We start from the raw sequence: 26,858 nt of genomic DNA on the forward strand, positions 1-26,858 counted from the left end.
TTGGCTCGTGGTTTAAATAAACTCTGACAGGCAGCGACCTTGACATTTCTGGTGGGGGCGTGTCCGGCGGCGTCCGGCGGGGATAAATGGCGGTGACACCTCAGCTCGTCCCCCGCTCTCACTTCTTCCCTCAGAGGAGAGGCCGACTGAGGAGCTTTCACAAACGGTACTGTTCGAAAAATCTAACTTCTCTCCTCTTTGAGTGTGAGTGAAGCTGTGAAAACTGCAAAGGAGAAGTTTTAAGAGTTTGGTTTTACGCGCTGCTCAGAGCAACAGGTGGAAAACAACCCGCTTTTAAAACTCACCTGTGAGGGCGTTAAAGCGGAGTTTTGTGTTGCTGTGTGTCCTGGTTTAACTGCAAACTGTTACATCTTTGGAAAGCTTGAAACTTTGTACTTCACTTTAGTCACGTGGGGAGTTTTTATTTGTTCTCTGGATTCTCTGCATCATGAGCTTAGTCATGTTTTTGGGAGAAATTAATTTGGTGTCCGCACTTTCTCTGTTCCAGTGAGGACTAGACCACATCAGACAACATGGTGAAGATTGGAATCAACGGGTGAGTTGATGCTCTAACTTTAATTATCAATTAATCTGATGATTATTTTCTCCTTTAATGTCAAAAAGCAGTGAAAAACGAGCTCAGAGTTTCGCCTTCAAACTGTTTGTTGTGTCTTTACTGTTTAACTGTAGAGAGAAAATAGAGAATATCTGGCATCTTCACTTTAAAAAGTGACTCAAACAATTCACTGATTAATTCTTTATTCACTGCACTTGCAAAAATCAAGTGCATTTGAAACCTCAGACATTCACCAGCTGGACTAACGTTACTTGAGTTGGGGAAACGATGTGTTTGAGTGGGGGCAGTGATGATGATGGTCGACTGAAGCTAAACAAACCTCTGGCGTCCGCATCCAAAAATCCTGAAGTTTCTTCTCCAGTTTCATGTTGAAAGTGTGAGAGTTTGGAGAGACAGGAGCTCTCTGGTTTAATGGACTTTCTTCTTTCAGCTGCAGCTCTGATCCAGATCAACATGATGTGAGGGCACGAGTAGAAAAGCTTTAATTTCCTAATTATAAGCATCTAACAGCTGAGTGCAAAGGTCATCCAACCACAGGACCCGAACAATGTTCCTGTGACCTCAAATGATTATCTGAGGATTTTAATTATTTTACTTCAGCTTCATGGAGTCAGTTGAAGGAGAGGACATTTAAAATATGGAGATAATATGAAGTAGGTGAAGTCATAAATTTATACTTCTTGTAGAAGAAGAACAAAGAGCAGAAAGTTTCTCCACATCTTGGATGAAATCCTCCAGAAAAATCATTTTGACTTAAATCAGTTCTTACAGCAGAGCTGAAGGAGGATTTGCTGCTTCTTTGTCTCAGGTGGTGGCAAAATGAATATTTTCAGAGTAGTTTTGGACAAAACCTGAAGATGTCACCATGGGCTCTGGAAACTTGTGGGTAATTTCTGTTTCACTGTCATCATGTGGACGAAACAAATGATATAGAATGAATCCAAAACTAATCCACAGATGGTCTAAAAAGTAAAAACTTGGTAGCTGCAGCACAGTTTTACAGATGGAATAAAAGATGGTTTGCAATTAAACACAAACATATACAGTATATAACAAATATGTTTTATTCTCACAGCATTTTTTAAGACACTAAAAAAAAATCAGAGCGCTAAAACGCTACATTCGTGCAGGACATATGTGCGTCTAGGCCCTAAAACAGTTTTAGCTGTTAATGGAATTAAAGATTTTCCCATCTCCTGCTGAGGAGAGCTGCAGCCCTGACTGAGCATCTTTTTATTTTCTTTGTCCGACTGCTGGACAGTGACAGTGACAGGACTCTGGACTGGACCTGTCTATTCTCTGGTTATTTATAGTCTGGTGGTGTTGTGGTGTCACGGTTGGCGTCCCCTCTTCTTCCACACCCTTCAGACCCCTCCAGCCCCCTCTCCGTCTGTATCGCCGCTCTCCTCAGCTGTCACATTCCTTCTATTCTCCCGGTCTATTTTTAACCCTCTAACCTTTCCCGTCGAAGTTCACAGGCCATCCGGTCGGCGGTTTGTGGACGTTGCTCAGACTTGGAGAGCGGCAGTGAAACATTTTCTCTCGTCCTCGGTGAAGCAGCTGCTGTCGAGCTGCAGGGAGATTTAGCTCCTTGATCCTGGCCCTGCACCAACACCAACACTGAGCCTCGGAAACAGGAGATGGGCTCTGCTCCATTTTGGCCCTCTGGCTGCTTGGTGGCTTCCCAAAACTAACCAGGGAAAACTGCATGTCCGCCGACACTTTCCCTCCCGTCCCCTCGTTTTGTGAAAGAGGACATAAATGCAGACAGTGGGTCAGAGTTTTGGCTCTGAGTACTGTCTGGGCTTCCTCCCACCCTAAAGACATGTATGTTGGTTATTAGAAAGGCAGAACTATGCTTGGATGCCTGGCGCTGTAATGTGGCTGTACTAGGGATGGGAATTGATAAGAATTTATTGATGGCAATGTCATTATCAGATCTGCTTATCAGTCTGATTCTTTATCTAATCCTGTAGCGACTCCTGATCAATTTCCTGTGTGGAGAGAAAAATTGTTCCAAACAGGTTTTCAGTGTCGACAGCTGTTACACTGGCAGCTTCACTAATGTAAATATCATCTATAACTGTGGGTAGAAGTTGGATAACTCAGCAGCGACGTTGACACTTTGTGGAATTCCAGAACCTGAAAATGGAAATGCAGCAACGACCTTCAACCATCAGTGACGACAGTTATCACTTCCTGGTGACCCTTGACCTTTCCTTAGATAAATGTGGTCTCTGGCGTGTGGAGTGTGTGATTGTCTCTGTCGCAGGGTAAAACTTTGATCTGTCCCATGTAATGTGACTCCTGAGTGCTGGAGACATGCAGCGTTACATAACAGGACTCGGTGCTGAACATGTGGAGTATAAATAGTGTAGTTACAGTAACATGATGAGTGTGAAGTCCTCACCTTTTTATCCCACAGGATGTTTCTGTCTGACTTTTCCTGCAAGAACTTTCAGTAGATTTTTCCTCCACCGGTGTTGACTGAGGTCAGTTTAACCCGCCTGGTTCAGTGTGTGTTCACTCGTCTCTGCGTGACTGCTGCAGTAAGTTCATATCAGACAGCCAGTCATTCCTTTGTATGGACAAACCATGCAAACATACACAGCTGAACTTTACTTATGTGGCAACTCTGCTCTGCACTTTTGACTGAACTCATTTGTTGGAAGATTGTGTAAAAGACTTTCTTCTGAAAAAACAAATGAAGCTCAATCAAAACTGTTGTCATCCAGTGCAGTTGATGTTTGACCTTTTGTTGTAGCTCAGTCTGAATCTGTAAGGTCACATCCTAATCGTCCACAGGTGTGCTTCCTCCTCATCTCACTCTGTAATCTAAAGCTAAATTGAGGAGAAAAGAGCTCCTCCATCCCTCCTTTTAGCTCATTTCTTTCCTCACACTTCTCACAGATGATCACACATTATTAAAGCTCTGCAGCTCTGCATCCTTTTCTCCGTCCGGTTGAATCTGTCAGTGAAGTTGTTACGATGTAAAATAAAAATCTGTTCCGCTCCTGAATGAACATCTCTGCCCTCCGTTTTTCTCCCCTCTCCAGTTTCAGGCCCCTCGCTGTTTGACCTGCTATGACGGCAGCCATATTAGGCGTAAACAGGCTTTCAGCTGCCTGTGCCAACTATTGTTATCTTCAGTCAAGGTTGGCAGGCCTTGTATGGTCCGTCTGTCCTCTGCAGTGACTCCCGTTGTAGTTTGAGTGTCAGTGTCACCTGCTGGTCAGAGGGGGGAAGTGTGGGAGGTGGATGCAGCACCATGGACGGTGGCTGCTCAGCAGGAAGATGAAACTGGCTTTTAAATAATTTGGGTGAAAATGGATCTGTTAGGACAGTTTGAGAGCTCGGAGCCAGAGCTGAAGTTGCTTTTGGCAAATGCTATTGAACAGACAAAAGTAAAGCAGACAGTTTCATAGTCGCTCAAACTGATAGAGATTTCTTTTTGCTTCATTTCACTCCATCAGTGTTTTGCCTGCCTGGTGCAGGTGTAACAACACATTCATTCACAGTATCTAAAACTGTAAATGTCTCATTAACACTCAGTTAATTGTCTTTTAAAGCTCTTATGTTTTTGCAGTCGGTATCTGGTTTCCCTCTGAATTCTCTGAGCTGTCAGGGGAATTGGATCCTTACACATCTCTCTGTTTCTTCCTGTGTTTCAGATTCGGACGTATCGGCCGTCTGGTGACACGTGCCGCCGCCACAGGTGGCAAGGTCGAGGTGGTGGCCATCAACGACCCCTTCATCGACCTGGACTACATGGTGAGAGGACTGGCTGTAGTCACTCTTACCCCAAGCTCCTGCCATTATGTGAACATGCTAATAGCTAAATGTAAAATGTGGATACAGCTTTAATCACGCTGTGATTAAAGAGCTTGTTTCTTGTTTTAGTTCTTTTCCTGTGAGATGCAGGTATTAACATTTGTGTTTTTAATCGATCTTCTCATCCTGTCTTCCTCTGCTGCAGGTCTACATGTTCAAGTATGACTCCACTCACGGCGTGTGGAAGCATGGAGAGGTGAAGGCCGAGGGCGGCAAGCTGGTCATCGGCAACATGCACATCACGGTCTTCCACGAGTACGTGCTCATCACACTTTTCGATTCATTTTGCAGCACAGTCCAATTGTCTAACCTGTCCTGTGTGTGCTGGCGTGCAGGAGGGACCCCGCCAACATCAAATGGAGCGATGCTGGCGTCGACTACGTGGTGGAGTCCACCGGTGTGTTCACCACCATCGAGAAGGCCTCTGTAAGTTCACCAACAGCAGTCAGGTTTTTTTTATTTTTTTGATTTTGTGTCTTTCCTTTTTAATATTTGTGACCTTTGTCGTCTTGTTTCTCCCTTTAGGCTCACCTGAAGGGCGGAGCCAAGAGGGTGGTGATCTCTGCTCCCAGTGCTGATGCTCCCATGTTTGTCATGGGCGTCAACCACGAGAAGTACGACAACTCCATGAAGATTGTCAGGTGAGTGTCTGCTGATTCTGGCTCTGCAGGACTACGGCTTAGAGTTTTGAAGTGTTTCTTATGCAGCAGATTGTGTGACACAAATTTAGGTGGTTTGGTTGTTTTTTTTAGTGCAGGACAAATTCTTAAAATCTCCTTTTAATTTTAATCTTAGACGTTGTGATAATGACCTTTAGATTGGACAGACGGCTCTCCTGCCTCACTTCAGAGTGTGATGCAGCAGGTCCAGTATTTTCAGGCCTGCTGGGGACAGGTGTGAACATCTGGATGCAAGAAATGTTAAACCTAGATCATCTCTAATGTTTGTAACTTGCTTTCCCTGTCTTGTCTCCATAGCAACGCTTCCTGCACAACCAACTGCCTGGCTCCCCTCGCCAAGGTCATCAACGATAACTTTGGCATCGTTGAGGGTCTCATGGTAAAGAACACTTCACTGATTTAAAATGACACACTGCTGCTTCAGTTCAGTTTACATCCTCTTTTACAAAGAAGTCCTGTTAGACTTAAGTTTTTAGTCTGTTTCTATTTCTAATAGATCTGAAATGTGAGATTGGCAGATTGCGAATACTGTATGTCTTCAAATGGTACCTTCCTGTCTGCTGCCTCCAGAGCACAGTCCACGCCGTCACTGCCACACAGAAGACCGTTGATGGTCCCTCTGGTAAGATGTGGAGGGATGGACGTGGTGCTTCCCAGAACATCATTCCCGCCTCCACAGGAGCCGCCAAGGCCGTGGGCAAGGTCGTCCCCGAGCTGAACGGGTATGCAGTCACTTTCTTTAAGTTGTGTGAGTAGAAATGTGTCTCACAAGCAGGAACCTAGACTCAGATTCTGCAATTCTGCCACATCCAGAGTTTACTTTGTAGCCCTGACCTCCGACTGAGTCAGGGTTTCCATGTTGAGGCTGTTAAAGGGTGTCCTGAGCTCTTTCTTTGGATCTGACCCTGACTGTCTTTTAACAGCAAACTGACCGGTATGGCTTTCCGTGTCCCCACCCCCAACGTCTCTGTTGTTGACCTGACTGTCCGTCTGGAGAAGCCTGTAAGTATCTCTAATTACCTTTCATTATAGCTTCACATGAGGAGGCTGCTTTACTCATTAACCAATATACAGCTGATGATTTTTGTTTTTCACTCTAAATCTGCTGTACACTTTGAAACCCAGCCCTCTGGTTTGTTTTAATTAAAACGTCCTCTCCTTCAGGCCAAGTACGACGACATCAAGAAGGTTGTCAAGGCCGCCGCTGAGGGACCCATGAAGGGATTTCTGGCATACACAGAGGACCAGGTACAAAAAACTCACACTGTGACAAGATATCCATCATAGATATTTTTAGACTTATAGAAAAAGAAGAGCAGGAGTAATTTGACACTTGATGTGTTAATAACTCTGTGTAGTGTCATACAGTAGCCACTAGATGGCAGCATGTTTCTGACTAACTTGTTGATGTCTCAATCTACTGCTCAGTTTGATTCATTATAGTAGCATATGTTGAATTAATGTATTCAGGACAAAAAAAGACTCCCACAGACAATGTAAACACAGTGTTAACATATTTATATTCAACTCTCTTGGCGTGTATAAACTCCTGTGTTCATCTCTCTGCTCAGGTTGTGTCCACAGACTTCAACAGCGACCCTCACTCCTCCATCTTTGATGCCGGCGCTGGCATCGCACTCAACGACCACTTTGTCAAGCTGGTTTCATGGTGAGTTAATGGTGTTTCCTAACTCATGTCTCTGAATCAGTGACTTCAGTGTAAACCTTGATCCATATTTAGCAACATCAGCTAAACAAAGTTTATATATTTTTAAAGAAGATGAGTTTCCAGCTTTGTTTAGCTTTAGCTTTAGCTTTAGCTTTGCTTCTTCAGAGGAACAGAAAATTCCCATGTGAATTAAGATGTAGAGGGACTTTACCCTCCCCTGAAGGGAAATGTGCAGTGTAGTAGTATTTTCTGCTGCACCCCTAAAAAAAGAAACTAAAAACTATGAGATTTTCTTTTGGAAAATGGTGGAATATACCTTTTGTATCCATAATTTTTATTTTTTTATTTTTTATTTTTTGGTCAAACAAGAGATGCCATACAAAAAATCTTACGACAGAAATGTAGCTGCCTCTTTGTTTAATTTTATGCTGACAGTGTTGTAGGTCACTTTTTTCATTACATTTCAATTTCCTATTCCGTTGTCCAACTTTTTCATAGCAAACTACTTTTTAAAAACTTGCACAATTTCATTATCACAATCACAAAACAAAGGCTACAAACCAAACTGTGTCTCATGAATCTGTGTCCTCTGAAAACCTTTTTTGAAAAACCTCTTTCTTGATCTACAGACTGTTTCCCTCTAACTGGAGATATTTTTCCATTCATCAGTGTCCCATATTTCCCACTCCTCTTTAACTTTATTCACTCTCGGTTCCACTGCAGGTACGACAACGAGTTCGGCTACAGCAACCGTGTGTGTGACCTGGTCCTGCACATGTTCTCCAAGGAGTAAAGTTTCTGGTCTCAACTCATCGTTCCTTCCCATGATTCCCTCTTCCTTCACCTGTAACTGGATGCCGTGCCATCCGTCCCGGGAGCAAGCTCTTCTATGACAAAGGTCTAGCTGATAATAAAACCTTTTTATATCATAACATCACCTCTGTTCTGTTCAGCAGTGAGGACTGCAGCAGCAGCAGCAGCCAGTGTTAGCACAGATGAATTTGCAGCGCTGAGCTGTTTTGTCCTGAATGGTCTTGTTGCACTAAACATGCACAGTAGCTCCTTTTGCACTTCTAGTGATAATAAAGTCCTCAGTTTGTGGAAAGACTTGCAGTTTTGTATGTTATATTTACTGTACAATGTTGGTGTTTTTATGAGTGGAAATGAGATCATTTCACTTGGTGTTTGGTGGTGGGGAGCACTGTCTGAACATGTCGCTCCTAAATCTTCATTATTCAGGTTTTCGTTTATCACATGTCTGTAGTTTTAAACAGTGAGAACATTATTCAGCCAGAATCTAAGAGCAGTTCTGTTCCTCCTGCCCAGACAAGTGACAGAGTTCGCTGCAGGAAAATTACATTTATTTCTGGGAAAACGGCCAAAAGGCAATTAGCCAGTTAATCTGTCCAACATTAGACTGAAGCCCAGAGAGGAAGGCAGGATATGAGTTTTCTGGGGAATCATGTCACTCCTGATAATTTCTTATTAATAATTAGTCTCATTCAGTAGCCTTTAACAGTTGATCATGACGGTCTCACCCTCTTCTTTAACTGTGAGAGAAGACTCCCCACTGTGTGGTTTGCCTGTCACTTTTCATTCACAAAGACCAGAAGTTCATCAGGGAGAAAATTTCACTGACTTACTGGAACATTTAATAGCTAATAGCTTTTTATCTACATCATCCGTGATCTGTATAAACTGTCAGTTTAGTTCAGTCTGTGTGTCGCACAGAAAACTACAGTTTAAAGCTAAAACTTTAATGGGCAGTTCAGTGGTTAACACTTTAATGTGGAACATAAATCTCAAACTGTGTGTTTGTGAGGCATGGACCTTTTTCACCTGCAGACATTTGGACACGTCATCATGTCCTGTTTAATTTAGGTGTAAAGTTCCAGAGTTCACAAATATTCTTACTCTTTACTGGCCTTTTTTCATTTTACAGCTAGAATCCTAAAGTTGTTTCATCGGTCCTATACACATACACACACACACACACACACACACACACACACACATACATATATATATATATATATATATATATAATATAAAAAACAATGTGACCCCTCTAAAAAAAACTTCACTTAAAACAGGAAACTTGATGTTCAGTTTATAGATATTTCCACAGATGAAATGTAGATGAATCACAGAGCGACAGGACAGACATGAGGCATGTGTAGTAACTGAGTAAAGTGAAAATGAACAGAACAGATACAAACACCACTCAGTCTGAAGGTTCGCAGCTTTACAGCTCAGCAATATATGTGGAAGTGATACATCAGTTGTATGCTCCTTAGAAAACAGAACACACACTGTAAACAGAATCTAATAAAAGACAAATAAACAAAATAGAATAAAATAGTTAAGAAGTCCCTTCTAATAATTCAGGGACATCAGTAATGTTCAGTAGTTTTTTGTTTGTTTTCTTTTGTTTGCAGCACAGTGATCGTTCTCTCTACATTTACATTTATAAATAAACAATTGACCTAATTCAGTTTTCATATCCTCCATGATTCCAAATGTAATATCATTTCTGGTAAAAAGGAAGAGAGGAAAGATTTTTGATTGTGGTTCATCACATGTGTCAGAGCAGAAAGATTAGTTATGAAGACAGAGGGAAAATCCGAGTTTCTTCATCACAGAATATGCAGATCCCGGTGGAGGAGGTCCTGGTGCAGAGGTGGGTGTGGACAGGTGTCAGGGTGGGTGTGGTCTGTAGGTGATTCACAGGTGTGTTTGTATGCAGGGGAGAGAAGTACCGATGATTCTGATGTACACAAACTCTCACAGTTTTTTTTCAGGCTTTTGGAAACCACCTCTTAGTTAAACCAGGTTAGTTAACATTTTCACCTCATCACATGTCGTTAGTTCAGTCACCGCAGCGAACATCAGCTTCCGGAAGAGTTTACAGCACATTAATGTGGAAGTGTCCGCTTCAGCAAAGTTTAATATTTCAGATGTCTGACAGGTGCACCTTCACTATCGTTATTACGGTCCGATGCGCCTCTTTCTGGGCCATTACGGTAACCCACAGCCGCAGTCATTCACTTGTGTTTATCCCTGAGCTCTGCTGCGCCTCAGCTCGACAGTCTCTCTGCTCACACTGATTTCACCTCATCGTCTCGTGCCAAACTCAGTGTTTCCTCCTCTGACCGTCAGGTACGTTGTTTACATTTTCATTAAAGCTGCAAATGATCTCCTCGTGGTTTTATTCCGAGGCTTAGAATAAACAAACAAACGATGCGCATCGCCACTGCGATCTCTCACCTAGAAATTAGTCCGGCGTAAAAGTAAACTCAGTGATCTGATTTCGCTGCAGGGCCCAGAGGTAGTTTGTGGTACTTTGTTGTTTTAACTCGGCTCGGTTTGTGCGGACAGGTTCACCGCAGTATTCTCTTTATGTTGTGCGTTTCAGGCCTGTGAAGCATCCGGTTAACCGCATCCTCTGCCTATTGGCCCGCAGCTCCTCTGCGTAAAGGTGAAATCCTGAGGAGGAGTTAAGAAGAGGCTGCTGGGCCTGGTTCTAGTTCGGGACAGTGATCAGATTTTATACGGAATTACCTGCCGAGCTGAATCTATAGAAGTCTGGGTTCATGCCGGATTTCGAGCACTTCAGATTTTCCTACTCGAGTATGAATCCGGTCCTGGGGGAGAGCGGTCTTCTGGCACCACAGCAGCAGCACCACCAGATGACGGGCCAGACCGACTCCGCCATCCCGGAGCCTGGTTACTTCCTCGGGGACCACACCGGGTTCGGACCTGATGGGTTTTCCGGGCTGGATCTGGGCGCCCTGCCACCGTCGGGCCTCGCCTACCTGCACCTGAGCAGCCCCCTCCACCGCGTGCCCCCGGCGGCCACCGCGCTGCGCAACGACCTGGGCTCCAACATCAGCGTCCTGAAGACCCTGAACCTGCGCTTCCGCTGCTTCCTGGCCAAAGTGCACGAGCTGGAGCGCAGGAACAAGGTGCTGGAGAAGCAGCTGCAGCAGGCGCTGGAGGAGAACAGCGGAGGGGACGGACACCAGAAACCGCTGACCAAAGACATGGGGGTCCAGACCGGATTCATCGGGCCCATCCCGGCCAGACCGGGCTTCATCCCGCTCCACAACGCCAACAACTCGGCCTACCTGCCCGGCGGCCTCCTCTCTCCAACCCTGAACCCCCCTCCTCTCTTTGACAACAAGTACCTGCTGGGGAACAACCTCAACCCCATCACGGACTCAAACTCCAACCTCACCACGTCCGGGTTCTCCGTCAGCCCGGCGCTGAGTCCCAGCGACCCGTCCAAAACCATCACCAACATCAACGAGAGATACGCTGCTCACGCCGGGACGAACACCAGCAACGCCCCCCCTCCTCCGCCGCGTTTCCTCCCCGGGACGATCTGGTCCTTCAACCACACCCGCCGGTTCGGCACCGGCAGAGAGTCGTGCGTCACGGGACCCGGGGTCTCCTGGACGCACCCGGACGGCGTCGGGGTCCAGATCGACACCATCACACCGGAGATCAGGGCCCTGTACAACGTGCTGGCCAAGGTGAAGAGAGAGAGAGACGAGTACAAGAGAAGGTGAGGACAGTTTAGACTCAGGTTCATCAGCAGGTCACAGGGTGTTTGTCTGGATGACCCGTTCTGACAGGAGCTGCTGATGTTCTGTCATCAGTTTGTTAGTGTTAGAGCTTCACTCTGCCAGAGTCATGATACAGCTGGCATCAAAAAAGAAGAACATATTTCCACTAACATTCACTCTGAGCACTTTATTAGGAACACCACTCTCTCTTTGCTCTCAGATGAGCATGGTCAGCAGCAACACTCAGATAGGCTGTGACATTCAGAGCATGATTGATTGGTATTAAGAGGCTCAAAATGTGCCAAGAAAACATTCCCCACACCATTACACCAGCAGCAGCAGCCTGGACGGTCGGGTCCATGGATTCACGCTGTTGACGCCAAATTCTGATCCTACCATCTGCGTACCTCAGCTGAAATCCAGATTAATCAGACCAGGCTACATTTTATCAGTCTTTAACTGTCCAGACTCCTGTTCTTGGCTGAGAGGAGTGGAACCTGACGTGGTGTTTTGCTGTTGCAGTCCATCTGTCTCAAGGTTGGAGGCATTGTTGATGCTGAGATGCTTTTCTAGAGCAAAAGGTGACAACGTTAAATGTCCAACTAACAGCCCCAAAGCTGAAATATTCCATTTAAGATCAGGAAAAGAAACAGATTCTCACATTTCAGAACCATCAAACTTTTGTCTTTTTAGTTTGAAGAATAACTTACACAATCACTTTTTTAAAGTTTTAATAAATGAACAGAAAAAAAGCAATAAACCAAAGAGTCAGATTTCATTATGATGATCACTGTCTGAAGGTCGTAATATTATTCTGGTGTACCAATAAAAAGACCAGAGGCATTCAGACTTAAGTGAGGGGGGGTTATAAAAGATAAAAGCTTTCTGCAGGGTACGATCAGGTCGACCCGGCTCCTTTTCTGGGAATGATATTAACGCTCCAGTAAGAAGTATTGACTTGTGGATGGCAGCGTCAGGCAGAGAGTGTGCTGTCACTCTCAGAGGACACAGCCTCCCAAACTAACAGTGCTGCTCATTTCTCTAATGAAAAGCAAATAATGCACTTTGTTAGTGGAAAATTAACTTTATGTTTCTAAATACATCATAACTTCAACACTATACATTAATATTAACAGTACATGTGTGTTGTTAAGAGAGAAAATGTCCCTCCCCAAAACAAAACCAGCTTCTCTTCCACATTGTACTTTGGCACAGATAGTTTTATTCATTGATCCCTGTGAAAAGCTGAAACATGATATTGATCAGTTTTGGCTGATGTGGTGATAAGAATTAATCAGCCCGTCAGGATTAGGTCAGAATATGTTTTATGCTGAGGAAGCTTTCCCTTAATTTCTCCCTTAATCTTTAATGACTAATGACTTTATGTTGGGTCATTGAGGACACAGTTGCAAATCAATGAGCAGGACTGCTTTATGGCAGGATTTGCTTTACAGGCTTTTTTTTTTTTTTACAGTCTTTTGTCCAAAGGGAGTCAAAGTAAACACATTTAAACTCTGCAGGAACAAGAGCTAGACTTCAAGTCAAATGACTTATACAGTGATATTTTATATATATTGTCCTGTTCATTCTGTTCATCAGTACATTCAGTGATTAGTTGATTGACAGAAAATTAATCAGCGAATATTTTGATTATCAAATAATCATTTTAATCAAGTATTTTCTGGCTCCAGCTTCTTAAACATGAGCATTTTCTACTTTTCTCAGTCATATTTGATAGAAAACTGAATATTCTGGATCTTGGACTTTTTGGTTTTACAAAATAAAACATACAAAGACGTCACCTCAGGCTGTTGGAAAACATTTTTCACTATTGTGTGAAACTGAAAGGACAAAACAATCTATAAAGAAAATATTCATCAGATTAATCGATAATGAAAATAACTGTTGACCTGCACGTCTCATCTTTTAATTCATTTTATGACTTTGTAATTTTACAGCAGGATTGTACATTATAAGTAAAAAGAAAAGAAAAAAACAGATTTAGCCTCAGGAAGTATAATTATTTATGAAGAGGAAGGTGGTGCAAATGAAAACTACAAACAGGAAATTGTTTATTTGCAGCAGTTATGTTGCTTTTATGCAATAAAATGAGTGTAAAAAACTCTATGAATAGTTTGACTGAACATGCAGCCTCTGACCTGCTCCACACTGACACACATTAACACACAGTCCTGTGCTGCTGTGTAATGATAAACAGCACTGACCTCTCCTCGCTGTACTTCAGCCTGCTGAGGCTGTTTGATTTAAAGTGAGGAAGGATGACTCTTCAAAACTGTTTTCCAAGGACTCGCAGCACTGTTGAATCTTCTGTTTCCTCCACCTCCGCTCCTCACTTTTTCTAAATATTATAAAGTGAAAGGGCCTTTCATTTTTCTTCAGCTATGTTGAAGTGGTTGATGACATTCAGCTGAATCTTCAGAACAAAAGATGAACGACTGTGTTTAAAGAAAACATTAGATTCTTTGATAAGATTTTGATCAGTAGCTAAGGCTTGTGCAGGCTGTCGTCAGCTGAAACTTGGGGCTCTGTTTCAATGTTCAGGAATATTGAGGAAATGATTAAAAGAAAATGGGAATTTTCAGTAGGAAAAATACTGAATACAGAACAAACAGTGTCTCCCATGTTGCAGCTCCTTTCTCCCAGTAAGGTTAGAGGAGCAGCACATTCATTTTACTGGGAGTGTTTGTCTGGAGGGAGGAGGAAGTGTCTGGGGAGAGGTTTACCATGAGCTGTTGTTTTTCTCTGATGTCATCTCCCTCACATTGTTGTCCCCCATCCTCCCCTCTTTTCTTTCCTCCCCTTCTTCTTGGTCCTCTTCTTATCATCTCTCTCTTCTTCTCTCTTTTCTTCCTCCTCCTCCTCCTCCTCCTCCTCCTTCTCCTCCCTGCTGGGTTTTGTCCTGGTGCCTGCAATGCAGCACTGGCCTGTGACCGCCAACAGTGATGTCACCCAGTCTGCCATCTCTCCCTCTGACTCCTCTCCATTTTATCTTTTACCCTCTGCCTCCCTCAGTATTTCACTTCTCTCTCCTCATTATCTCTCTCTCTCTCTCTGTATCTATACATCTTCTTACATTTCTCCCTCTACATTTTTTATGTGCTCTGTCTTTCCCCCCTCTCTCTAAATGTCTTTCTCTTCTCTGTCTGTCTAAATTGTTTGCTGCTGACTTCTCACCCATCCTTGTTTTAGCCCCCCCCCAGTCAGTGCATTATTTACAGAATCTGAAGAGGGGTCCAGGGGTCCATTATAAGGTTTAAGTGGTCACTGAGGAGTTTGTAGTGGTCTTGTGGAGGTCGTAATGATGTTCCAATGTTTGACATATAGTTTTGGAAGTTTTAATGATCAGTGAGATGTCCTAGGTTGTAGAGGTTTTCGGTCCCAGAGGTCCTCCAGAAAGTTTCTAATGGGCCTTTAGGAGGTTCTAGTGGTCATTAAGGAGGTTGTAATGGTCCTTTATTAGGTCCTGGTCATCCTTCATGTTTCTGGTCAGCCTTTAGGGGATTTTAGGGTTCTCTAGGTGGTGAAATGCAAGAAACAAAGTGAGGGAATCTTCTTTACAAGATCGTTGTTCATCCCTCCAGTAAAGTTCAGTACACTTGAAGAAGTTGACAAGGAGCACTGAAGATGTTCTAGAGGCTTGTGATGGAATGTCACATTACTAACACACTTTGGTATCTTTTCTTTTAATTTGCCCCCCGTCTGTATGTGGTGGTTGAACACATGATTCCAAAACCACAGACATTAATCTGCTGCTGCAACAACATCCACTCTTCTGGGAGGGTTTCCCATCAGATGGTGACTGGCTGCAGGGATTTGTTCCAGTTCAGCCACAAGAGCATTAGAGCCTTATCACCCAGCACTGATGTGGGGTCTGGGCCACGGTCAGCGTCCAAGGATCTGTTACCAAGCTGGCAGAACATTACTGTCTAAAACTTCTTTGGTTCTAAAGGGTCTAGTCCAGAAAATGGAACAACACCAGACCAAAGGTGTGTCCACATTCTTTTGGCTGCATAAAATTCATAAACACACTTGTACAGTCTCCAAAGACTTTCAGTGCTCACTCCACCACTAACAGAGAACAGGTAAATGTCAGCTCTCTCATGTTTCCAATATCACCTCCTATGATAGATGTTCTGTGAGGGTGAGATGAGTCATTGTGTGTGTGTGTGTGTAGCTAGAAAGAGGCCTGCGTTGCTTGCTAGCAGTGCTGTTAGCCCGTTGATTAAAGTGAGAACACTTCATGTCATTGTTTTCCATAGTAAAGCAGAATTGTTATCTTGGTTTTCGTAATTCCAGTTTGTATTTTGAGAGCTTTTCATTTACATTATGTTTGGTGCCTTCATATTCAGGAGTTGGCTTCTGAACAGCAACATTTTAATGCAGGAATCACTGAAACAAATGTCCTCATACTAAAATGAAATGAAAATGAAAGGTATAACAGAAGCATTTTCTGATACACCACCCCATTGTCATAAAGGTTAATCAGCTAAAACCTCTTAGTTTAGATCAGGAAAAGATGCTTAAAGAAAATGAGAGAACTGCTCTCATTAGCTCCTGTCCCTGAACATGAGCTGTTTGACCAAACAAAGTGTTCTGCTGTTTCTGCAGAGGACAGGTTAAATTCACATCATCCTCTCCATGACGTCTTAGTTTGCTGACGTCACAGCTGTGCAGCAGCCTGGTCTCACACTAGAGGAATGAAAATCCTCTAATAAAACAGTCAGAGTAACAACGAGACTTTTTTACATTTTAACAAGCTTTTGCATCATTCAGCTTTTACTGTACAACATCATTAAATATACAGATAAACCAGCTGCTGTGTATCCACTCAAACATAATAACAACCAGCAGCATCACTGCAGAGCCACGTGTTGAGACTGACAAACACATCAGAGCTACAAGGACATCACCCTGTCACTCTGACACCATCTCTCTCTCTCTGGCATCATGTCTGTGTCTCTGCTCACGTTGCAGCTGGAGTTCCAGTTCCAGTTAAACTCTCCTGATGACCACACTGATGGTGCTGTCACTATAACCAGCAGAAATCTGTATGGAGTCACGTTTCACATGGCTTCTACTTTATCGCTCAAATTAGGACGATGTGAAGATAATTTGATCTGACGTCACGATGTGATCATTTCAGTGCTGTAGCAGCGTAACGTTCGTGTGAAGGACACAAAAGATGCAGAAATTGAAAGGAGACAGCAGCTGAGAGGAAGTGATGATGAGAGATTTTTTACATCACAGTCTGTTTCCAGATGTTAAGAAGAATGACTGCAAGTGGCATAAAGGCTTTTGTGGTTTCAAAGGGAACCGAGTGAGTCTGACAAATGTCCTCGAGCCATGTCACTTTAGTCACCGTTGGTTGGGCCTGAAGATTACAAACGTGGAGTTAGAGGGAAGTGAGCAGACCTCTGGAGCCTGGTCCTCATCTCTGCTGCAGGCTACATGAGCTGTGCACAACCCAGTCTCTGACTGAACGGTCAGCAGTTGAGTTGCATTGTGGGTAGTGTGATGGTTATAGGAGTGCAGTGCTGAATCAGTGGAGTACTTTCCTAAGACAATACATCAGTTCAGTCTAACGTCACTCAGCAGCTGTTGAAAAACATTTGAAACATGTTGGTGAGCGGCTGGCCATAGTGACTGACTGAGTGTTGCTCCTCGTGCTCCTCATGCTCCTCATGCTCCTCGTGCTCTTCGTGCTGTACATGCTCTACATGCTCCCTGCGTGGTCTCTCCTTATGTAACACACGCTGAGTAATAGCGGCGGTGGTGGGAGGAGCCTCGGTGCTGCACACTGTAGGTCAGTCAGGTAACTGTGGTGGGTTTTGTCTTAAAGCTGCAGAGAAGGAAGATCAGGACGCTCGGCTAATCGCAGGCTTAAACTCTTCACCTGCCTCATCCCATCTGAAGATGAAGTCATGTTCAGATTCAGTGTCATTGTGTGCTGACACTGTAACTGTCTGACAGTGTAATTATAGTTAAAGCTCAATCAGTGGAGGAATACAGGGTTTGTGACTGAATGACTGCAAGCTGAATCATACACACAGACACATGACTGGCCTGTGATGACTATAGTATGAATGTGTGTGTGTGTGAATGAATGTTGTAAAGCTATCCTTGATTAAGCTCTAGAAGACTGCAGATGTGTTTCCTGCTCCAAACTTGATGAATATTTCACAAATACTTTTATTTCTGTTTGTAGGTGGGAGGAGGAGTACACAGCCAGGATGGACCTGCAGGAGAAGGTGGCAGAACTGGAGGAGGTACAGTTACATTACCACAACATACAGCACATATAGAGCACACAACATGAAATAGACTAAAACAGCACCAGTCAGCTCCAGCTGCTTCTCTCACTCTGATTTTAATCAGCTTTTCCCACCTACATCTTGTTCCTCCTCCTCCCTCCTTCCTCTGCAACATCACAGTTAATGTGGGGGATGATGCAGCAGTGACCACATCCTCTTCATCCCACAGTGTTTGATGGAAATTTGGTCTTTATTTTAAAAGAATCAGCACTTGCTATACGTTTATTTATGTCCATGTTTGACTGACTGTTTCACAGTTACATTCATTCACAGAAAGCTGTAATATTTAAAGAATCCTATGTGTATAAGATGTAGCTGTATAAGTGTGTGTGTGTGTGTTTTGCAGGATCTGCAGGAGAGTGAGGTGTGTCAGGATGAGTTGGCTCTCCGGGTGAAGCAGCTGAAGGCCGAGCTCGTTCTCTTCAAAGGACTCGTCAGCAACGTAAGTTTCAACTTAAGTCTTTTTAATGTCACCAAGTGTGAGAACGGTTTGAAACTGACTCAAAATAAATCTTTTTACCCGTTAAGGTTTTCATAAATTTAAATATAAATATTTGAATATTTTTATTCACAATTTGTAACTGCAGAGAAGAGTTCTTCAATCTATCATCAGTCCAGTGACTTTTCTCTGTGTCCACCAGAACCTGTCAGATCTGGACACTAAGATCCAGGAAAAGGCCATGAAGGTGGACATGGATATCTGCCGCCGCATCGACATCACTGCCCGCCTCTGTGACGTCGCCCAGCAGAGGAACTGTGAGGACATGATTCACATCTTCCAGGTACGTATGTGACGATGAGTTGTCTTCAAAAATCTCATCCTCCTTCACTTTAAATGAACCTGCCCCCCCCCGCGCCCCCAGCAGGTGGCCACGCCCCCCTCCACTCTGAACCGCCGGACCAGGAAGCACAGCGGGCAGTCGGCGAAGGGCGGGGACGGAGACGAACTGAGCATGTCTGAGAGCGAGGGAGGAGGGGGTAAAGACGAGGAGTCGTGCAGCACGTCGGCCAATCAGATCAACGAGCAGATGCAGAAGATGCTGAATCAGCTGTAGGTGATTTAAACACACAAACACTAAAACATCACGTTGTTTACATGTCTAATGTGTGTGTGTGTTTTGACTAGAAGGGAGTGTGAGTTTGAGGACGACTGCGACAGTCTGGCCTGGGAGGAAACAGAGGAAACACTTTTGCTGTGGGAAGATTTTTCTGGATACACACTGGGAGTTGAAACACAGGGAGAGGTAAAACATGTTCATAAAGGGACTTTGCAAAACCTCACTTATCACAGCATTTATGTAATTTGCACACACAGTTTGTGTTGTTATCCTGAGAATCACAAACTTGAATATGGTTTCCAAACAGATTTACAGGCTTTGAAATGATTTCGAAACATCATTTCACAGGCACAAAATCTTATTGTTCCTGATTTGAGCTCAGAAAAACTTCCTCCTCCAGCTCCACCAGTGTTTTCCAGTCAGGGTGGTTTTACTTTGTCCCACTTGGCTGACCTGACCTGACAAGCTGTTTTTAGTCCATTATAACAGTCACCTACAGCAGGTTGATGCTTTGTTGTTGAGTTCAGTCAGATGACGCAGACGGCTCGAGTCTATCCCAGTGACCTGTAATCTGTTTAACCAGATTAGCCAGAAGAGGCTAACAACCTGCTTAATGAAGAGCTAAAGACTCACTGCAGGGAAAACAAAACAGATTAAAAGACTTTTCACTCCCATGATGCACTCACACAAGTGTCTTCACTTAGTTTGGCTGATTAGTGTTTGTATTTACACAAACTGTGCCTTTGTCACTGAAGATTCGTTGTGTTTCTATTTTATATCATTACACATTCAACATGTTTTTTCTTTTTCATTGAACAAACAAACAGTTTAAGATGTCACTGTGTGAATGGACTGTGTTTTATTCTGTTTCTTTCTCCCTCTTCCTTCATCGGACCCAGCTGCAGCAGCAGGAGGAGTCCATCGAGAAAGTGATTAAAGACACAGAGTCTCTGTTCAAATCCAGAGAGAAGGAATACCAGGACACCATCGACCAGATAGAGGTGAGACATATTCATGTGCATTGTATTTATTATGTTATCAGTACAGTTTTAGTCGTATTAATAGTACTAATAATGTCAGTGGTGATAATGGATTTGTGTTTTCCGTCTTGTTCAGTTGGAACTGGCGACAGCGAAGAGCGACATGAACCGTCACCTGCACGAGTACATGGAGATGTGTTCGATGAAAAGAGGGCTGGACGTCCAGATGGAGACCTGCAGGAGACTCATTACACAGAGTGGAGACAGGTAACACACACACACACACACACACACACAGCAACATGATAAACTGCCTGAACAACACTGTGTTTATAGAGTTTAATTAATCTCACAAATGCACAGAGCAGCATCCAGGGGCAGAAAATCATCATCACCAGGGAGCGTTTTTGTTCTGTGTTTACAAATGTGAGGCTGTGACTCTCCCTTCACACTCACAGCTGCTCAACACTCACTCACCACGTTGACTGCTGAGATGTTAGAGGCTGATGTCTCTGCTCCTTTGGTCACTCTCAGCACCACATTTTAGTTGTGTTTAGCTCACTGTAAAGGCTTTTCCTCTGATGATTCTGCTGCCGAAAAGGGATCAGAAGGTCAGAGACTGTGTTGACAACCTTCATGAAGGAGGTTAATTGAGGGTATGATTTTAATTAAGTGATTGATAAGGTAGAAGGAGATGAGTTCCATCCACATGAAGTTAATAACTTTTGTGGTATTTCTTATTTCGAGTGAATGAAAATTGTTGTCAGCACTGTCTGAGAAAATGAACACGTGATAATTTTAATGCAGATGGTCAGAAGAATCTTTTAGGATTTTGAAACTGTAGCTCTTCACGTTTCTGTTTTTATGGACATTTCGACGACTCCATATTGGCATAGCTGTGCATCAGCTGAGGAAGAGCGTGTGCTATGATCGAAAGCTAAGATTCATCTTTCAAAGGTTACAGCTACATTAACCTCCTTTTCCTCTCCCTTCACTGACAGGAAGTCCTCCTCTCTCATCACACTGACAGTGGACGACACTGACAGCGAGGAGAAGGAGAGGAGGAAGCCAGCAGCTCTCCCTGCCGACTCTGAGGGCAGCGATTCGTACTGCGAAACCAACGCCGGCATCCCACCTCTGACCTGGAGGAAACCCTAACACCTGCTGCCGGTAGTACTCTGAAATAATGCTACACTGATGCTCTTCTCTTCCTCTAGTGCCGTTTGTGAGCCTAAAACATGTGGAAAACAATACCAGTTGTGTAGAACTGTCAAAAAAATCCACATTACAGTATATCTAGGTGGTTTTTGTCGACCTGAGGTAGAAATTATTTAAAAATCAGCAGATCTTGATCTTTAAGCTTCTCTGAAAAGAGTTTATCTGATGATGTTTGGTAATTTTTACCGGTCACAAACACGACAGCAGAAGACTTAGAGCAAAAAGGAGGATTTGTGTGTGTTTCAGTTGGCAGGAAACTTACACTGCTGTCCTTACACAAACAGAATTTGCTTACAAAGCTTCTAAAAAAGAGAAATTCACTGATTTTGCTTCTATTTTCCCATCTGATAAAAATGAACAAGACAAGTTTTCTTTTCATTTGCACACTGATCTTGCTGTTTAGTGCAGGAGCCAATTATTTGCACAATTTCTGTAGTAATGCCTTTCAAGTGTGAGACACAGAGAGGAAGCAATGCACAAATAAATAGTTTGCACATGATGAATTGTTCATTAGAGAGCTATTATATGAACTTTTCTGGTGATTTATGTCCACTTATTATAATGAAAAGCTTATTTTTGTTTGTTGTTGTTTTTTAAATCTTATTTGTAATCCTGTCATGCGCAGCAGCTTAAGATGTTGCACGTGCAGAAGATGCTATTCTACTTTTCCATTTTCTGGGACTGTACTGTAGGTACAGTAACTATAAGATAACAAAGAAACTTCCACTTATCAAAGCCCAGCTTGCCTTAAATACAGTAAATATTCAGTATTTGAGAAATATGACACGATGACACCTTCTCTGACAGAGTAGAGTAGAGTAGTATAAAGTGAGTGTTTTTAGAGGCTGATTCAGATTTTCTTTCCACCAAACCCAAACTTTATATTCCAGGCAATGTGGGAAATTCTCTGCAGCAGCATTTAGACCTTCAGAAAACACTCAGTGAATAAATATGAGATGAAAAATATTTTAGTAGAGATGAGGTGCTGATTGCACTGTGGAAATCCTGACCACACTGTCCATATCATATGATATATATTAATGAAAATAACACAGGCCAGGTAAAGAGACTTTTTTCCTATCCAATCCTACAACTGTCCACAAACAATGTTACATCATGTGACAGGAAGAAGAGTTGGCAGGAAGACATTTTACCTCAATCCGTATCACATGCTGTGGAGGTGAAAAGTGTCATGTTTTTTCTTTGCTTTGTAAATACAGTCTGTAAATGTTAAAGTCTATAATTTTAGAAAGAATCCAGCTTCTTAACCTGTTAGGATTCCTTATCAATCAATCAATCAATCATTTATCCATGACCCTGAAAACAACCAAGTTCATACAATAAAATACTGTAATATGTTGTTGGCATCAACAGAAGTTTAAGAGCATTCTTTTCCTTTAACTAAAATGAAAAACCTATTTTAAGAAATCTTTGTTCTATAGTAAATGTACAGTTTGTAAAGGCTACACACTGTATGTAATGTACATAAGAAGGCTGTGTATAAAGCTGAACTAATAATGCTGTATGATGTAAATCTGAAAATTTAGCTGCCAGTGCATTTTAAGATTTTGTTTATACTGTTATTTCAGTTTTAGCATTGCTATTGCTGTTGACTGAACTGAATTAGTATCATAGCAGTAGAACTGGTGTTAGTGTAGTTTAAAAGGGGTTTTCTTTCTTCAAATTGCACCTCCATAAGATTGAAGTTTACTTTCCTAAAAATCCTGGTTTTAAATCTGTTTGTGCCAGTTTTTCTGTCCTTGCTGACATGCTGCATTGAATGTTTTACAGTTTACGGTTCACTTCATGGTCACATCTCTGATTAATTCATTAATGAATGTCTGCTTATTCAGTAACCTGCCATGTTCACCACAGAAGACACAGATCCATTAAAGGAACACTTTCAGTTTTAGTCCTTTTCTTCTCTGAGCTCATTTCTAATTGTATCAAGAAAATGCATCTTCCATTGTTTCATATATTATTTTACACTTTTCACAATTGTTCTCAGTGGAAAAAAACCCAAGGACTAAAATTCTAACTGTCACATTGTTCCTTTAATGTTAAAGCGAATCAAAGCAACTGCAAGTGTACAATAAAGCAAAATAGACAAACGTCACTCACCTCATCAAACTGTACAGATGCTGCTTAAACCGAACTGTTGACATCTATATTAACAGAATGTAAATAACATCTGTGGAGAGAAATAAATAAAGTGTGAGAGGAGAAAAACACTTGAAGACCTCATGAAACAGAAACTAAGATTAAAGGGAAGAAACACAGTGTGTCCTGAAGTAAGGCTCGAAACACGTTTTCTTTGTAACAACTAAATGCATGAATGGAATGCTGTTTGTGGGCTTTTGTGCCTGGGCTGTATTCTCCATCACTTCACAGGTAAAACAGTTCATTACTGTTTTCATGGGGTCTTTAACTTGTTCTTTTTTTCTGTCACAGTGTGCGGAGCTGTATGTTTGATCAGTTTACTGAAACAAAATGAAACAGAATAAATGACACTGAAAGAGTCTCTGTTTGAGTCTGTGTGAGTTTGTTGTTTACAAAGGTTTAGGCAGAAAGAGTCCCTCTGGATCGGCTGCTTTATCTTTATATTCCACTACATTTCTACATTACATGGTCAATTTAGAACAGATAAACTTTTGTCAGTGGTAAATGAAATATCTAAATCTTTATGTTAAAGTCCTGCTTCTTTCACTCTTTTAAAGACTTCAAATGTCCCGTGAATATCAGAAGTTCAGTTCTTTACTTTTAATATTATTAATATTAATGTACTTATCCTTTCTGTAGTTACCCTGAAGGTCAAAACAACAGCATTCTACAAAACACTCCAACATTTCAGATTATGGAAAGTGTTTTCTTAACAGTAAAAAGAAATCAACCAAACAACATCATCAAAAATGGCTTCACCTGCAGTTGAGAGGAGCACCAGAGCTTCTTCAAAGGTAACGTAGCTAATGTGTCCATGTCACTGACTTAGTAATATCATTGCTACATGTGTTTCATTTCAGTTTTTCTGTTCTCTTTAGACGAGGTTAAACGTTTTCAGCGAGGAGGCATGGTGCCTTGTTGGGCCTCCATTCTCCAGTTAGCTGAGAACCAGCCAGAGGACATCACAGAGATGTTATATGACAAGGTAAATGAATTGTATGGAAGTTTGGAAGTTAGTTATTGATGTTATTAGTTGTCCTATATTGCATATGACAATATTCTTTATTGAATCCACTTCTATTTCACACAACAGTGAGATCATGAGAGGGCTGAGGAATCAGAGGATGGTGGTACACACAAACACAGGTAGGTAAACAGAGAGGTACAGGACGATGCTTTAAAATGATCCCGATGAGCTCGTCACAAAACCACTGACTTTGGACTGGGGGAATCGCAAGTGCTAAAATGCTAACTTACTTCCAGGTTTTAGGACTCACTCCTGCACCACTCTATTAGCACTTCCTTTGGCCTTATTGCCATTCCACTCGTTTTTACTGTGTGGGTAAAATAGTGCATAAAGTTGTTTATTATTAATCCTCTCAATAAAAATCAGATACATTCATGTTAGTCTTGTGTCTTGTGTTTTTGTCAGCATATTACATATTTCTTGTTGTCCCAAATTCCCAGCTTTCTCACATCACAAAATTCACACTACACTCAGCATCCACAGCATGAAGCTGTACCTGGACGTGGGAGTAGTAAACATGGCTCCTGTCAGGTCCATTGGACGTACAGTGTTGGCCTTAAAATTCACAGTGAAACAACATGTAAACATCAGACTGAGGAGGATCAATTTCTCCACAAAGCATTAAGTGCACTCCAACTACAGCAATGATCAGTGTAGATTATTAGCCAACAAGGCAACATTAGTTTATGAGAATGAGAATGTAAATCATCATGGACAGAAATAACTGGGTATGTAAACTGGACTATACCACTTTACCTGTGTGTCTGGAAATCTGGAATATTAACAGCCATATAAACTCTGCAGTCTATTTAAGTCATAAATAGTTGCATTTACAAAAGTCACTGAAAACTACAGTAATACTGCTACTAAAGGATTCAAATACTTCCTAAGCTACTGGTCATTTAGTTCCAGTACAGATCAAAACATCAGCTACACAGTTATTTATTGATGAGAGACTAATTACTAGAATTTATCCTGATAGAAATCAATAGTTTGAGTTCCATTTTCTTGCTGCTGTAATGATTTGATATGGATCAACCCCCATTCAGACTGTTGTGTTGTCTGAGCAGGACGCAGGAGGTCCAAAGCAGCAAAACAAACAACTTCACAGCAAATCAATGAAGAGGAACAAACACAGAAACAGCAAAGAAGAAAGAGCTGCTGAGGGAAAACAGGCGTGCTGCTTCAGCACATTAAACACTGAGCCTCAGAAAACCACAGCTGCTGCCTGTGTTTACATCAGCCAACAAACAAACACTACACTGGGTGTTTAAGACAGAGTTTAGATGCAATCATTTGTTGTTGTCCGATACATGAAAATATCACCGGCCAGAATGTCCATGTGCCAAATAAATAGTCTGTGACACATCAAATATGTCGACAGCTGAAAGGACCTGGGCCTTATTTTTTACATGTAAATGATTGATGGGGGCAGAAATATTTGGAATTGCTGTAGTATTGATCAAGACAGTATACCCAGTGATCACTACCAGACTCCATTGAGAAAAACAGTAACTGTGCCGAGCAGAAAATGGGAGTTGCTGGAATACTACTGCTTCCATCTGTTAGTTTGTTATTATGTGACTTTCAATGTTGAAAGAGGATTTTAGATCATTTACACAAGTACCACCAGTTGTGTCTATTCCAGGTCATTTAACGTTTCTTTGTGGATATTTTGTGTTCAGTGTGGCAGTTGAGCATCTCATTGTGATCATTTTGCGACTCCGTTTTTTGTCTCTGTCATTTTATGTGTCTTTGTAGCTTTGTAGTAGTAATCTGTCCACAGCCACCCAGTAATCCCATGTTGTATATATTATTGATTAGAAATGTATTTGTGGTGACTTGAGACCTTATTGACTTTAACTTTGTGTTCCTCCACAAGTTTTAAGCCTCAGGAGTAGGTCACAATGTATGAACTGAGATTACTGTTAGAAATAATAGTTTTGAAAAACTCACAATAGTTGACAGTTAATTTTCTGCCTGTGGACTGAAGTATAATTAAAAATACCACAAGTTAAACCCTGCTTTCAAAAGTGTACATTAGTGAAAGTTTTTGTTATGCAGTTCACAGTTATATACATGATTCCTGATTAGTTGACAGACAATTTATATAGAAGTTTAACATTTAGGATAATAATTTTAGTTCATTTTTTCCAAATATTTATTGTTATTGATTCTTAAAGATGTGATGCTTCTTATTATGTGACAGTAAACAGCCCATTGTCTTACTCATACTGTTGATGAGGAATTGGTGGTATTCATCTTCTTTTGAATATTTCTCTTTCCTCCAGGTGTCACCACTTTGTCCACAACATGGTCTACGATTTCTGAGACATTTTCCATGATCAGAGGGAGATGGTCCATGATCAGAGAGACATTGTCAAGGATGAGAGAGACCCCTTCCACGATCAGAGACATTGTCCATGACTCACAGAGACATAATCAAAAATCACAGTGACCACATCCCCCAAGTTGAAGGTATCATCCGCGATCAGAGAGGCAATGTCCATAATCTCAGGCACATTGTCTGTGAACACAGAGGCTTGGTCCATGGTTGCAGAGAGTCTTCGTACAATGAAGAAGTTCTTTGAGACCAGGACTGAGGCCTCCAGGTAATTTACACAGCTTTACATCAACTGTCAACAACACAGAGCACTGACATTAAACTGTTTATGTTCAGTATTCAGTATATCAGAAAAGTGTCACTTGTTTGACGCCTTACTATACTTTGATGCCTTGCTATAATGTGACATTTTTT

General features: G+C 42.1%; 2 protein-coding genes across 4 annotated transcripts; both read left to right on the plus strand.

The window, feature by feature from the left end:
• The first annotated feature begins 103 nt into the window (after positions 1 to 103).
• LOC108886974 (glyceraldehyde-3-phosphate dehydrogenase) lies at positions 104 to 7,864 on the plus strand. The gene is made up of 12 exons (XM_018682148.2): positions 104 to 166; positions 509 to 556; positions 4,249 to 4,348; positions 4,554 to 4,663; positions 4,744 to 4,834; positions 4,934 to 5,049; positions 5,386 to 5,467; positions 5,659 to 5,810; positions 6,012 to 6,090; positions 6,253 to 6,336; positions 6,660 to 6,757; positions 7,481 to 7,864. The coding sequence occupies exons 2-12, from the start codon at positions 534 to 536 to the stop codon at positions 7,548 to 7,550; spliced, it is 1,005 nt and encodes a 334-aa protein (XP_018537664.1). The 5' UTR covers positions 104 to 166; positions 509 to 533; the 3' UTR covers positions 7,551 to 7,864.
• A 1,788-nt stretch (positions 7,865 to 9,652) lies between these two features.
• iffo1a (intermediate filament family orphan 1a) lies at positions 9,653 to 23,434 on the plus strand. Of its 3 annotated transcripts, none has more exons than XM_018682136.2 (10): positions 9,653 to 9,916; positions 10,173 to 11,324; positions 17,552 to 17,612; positions 18,004 to 18,099; positions 18,299 to 18,439; positions 18,521 to 18,708; positions 18,784 to 18,901; positions 19,615 to 19,716; positions 19,832 to 19,962; positions 20,697 to 23,434. In XM_018682136.2, the coding sequence occupies exons 2-10, from the start codon at positions 10,351 to 10,353 to the stop codon at positions 20,851 to 20,853; spliced, it is 1,968 nt and encodes a 655-aa protein (XP_018537652.1). In that variant the 5' UTR covers positions 9,653 to 9,916; positions 10,173 to 10,350; the 3' UTR covers positions 20,854 to 23,434. The 3 variants fall into 3 exon arrangements, with proteins under 3 accessions (XP_018537652.1, XP_018537654.1, XP_018537653.1); XM_018682138.2 differs by having other exon boundaries at positions 18,787 to 18,901; XM_018682137.2 differs by having other exon boundaries at positions 9,659 to 9,916; positions 18,524 to 18,708.
• Positions 23,435 to 26,858: the final 3,424 nt, after the last annotated feature.

The sequence above is a fragment of the Lates calcarifer genome, linkage group LG3, assembly GCF_001640805.2.
Source record: "Lates calcarifer isolate ASB-BC8 linkage group LG3, TLL_Latcal_v3, whole genome shotgun sequence".
Lineage (NCBI taxonomy): Eukaryota > Metazoa > Chordata > Actinopteri > Centropomidae > Lates > Lates calcarifer.

Coding starts and splice junctions, on each gene's coding strand:
- iffo1a (XM_018682136.2), top strand. CDS start 10,351: ATGCCGGATTTCGAGCACTTCAGATTTTCCTACTCGAGTATGAATCCG. Junction 18,709..18,783: donor CAGAAGATGCTGAATCAGCT/GTAGGTGATTTA, acceptor TGTTTTGACTAG/AAGGGAGTGTGAGTTTGAGG. Junction 19,717..19,831: donor ACACCATCGACCAGATAGAG/GTGAGACATATT, acceptor CGTCTTGTTCAG/TTGGAACTGGCGACAGCGAA.
- LOC108886974 (XM_018682148.2), top strand. CDS start 534: ATGGTGAAGATTGGAATCAACGG. Junction 6,091..6,252: donor CTGTCCGTCTGGAGAAGCCT/GTAAGTATCTCT, acceptor CCTCTCCTTCAG/GCCAAGTACGACGACATCAA. Junction 6,337..6,659: donor TGGCATACACAGAGGACCAG/GTACAAAAAACT, acceptor CTCTCTGCTCAG/GTTGTGTCCACAGACTTCAA.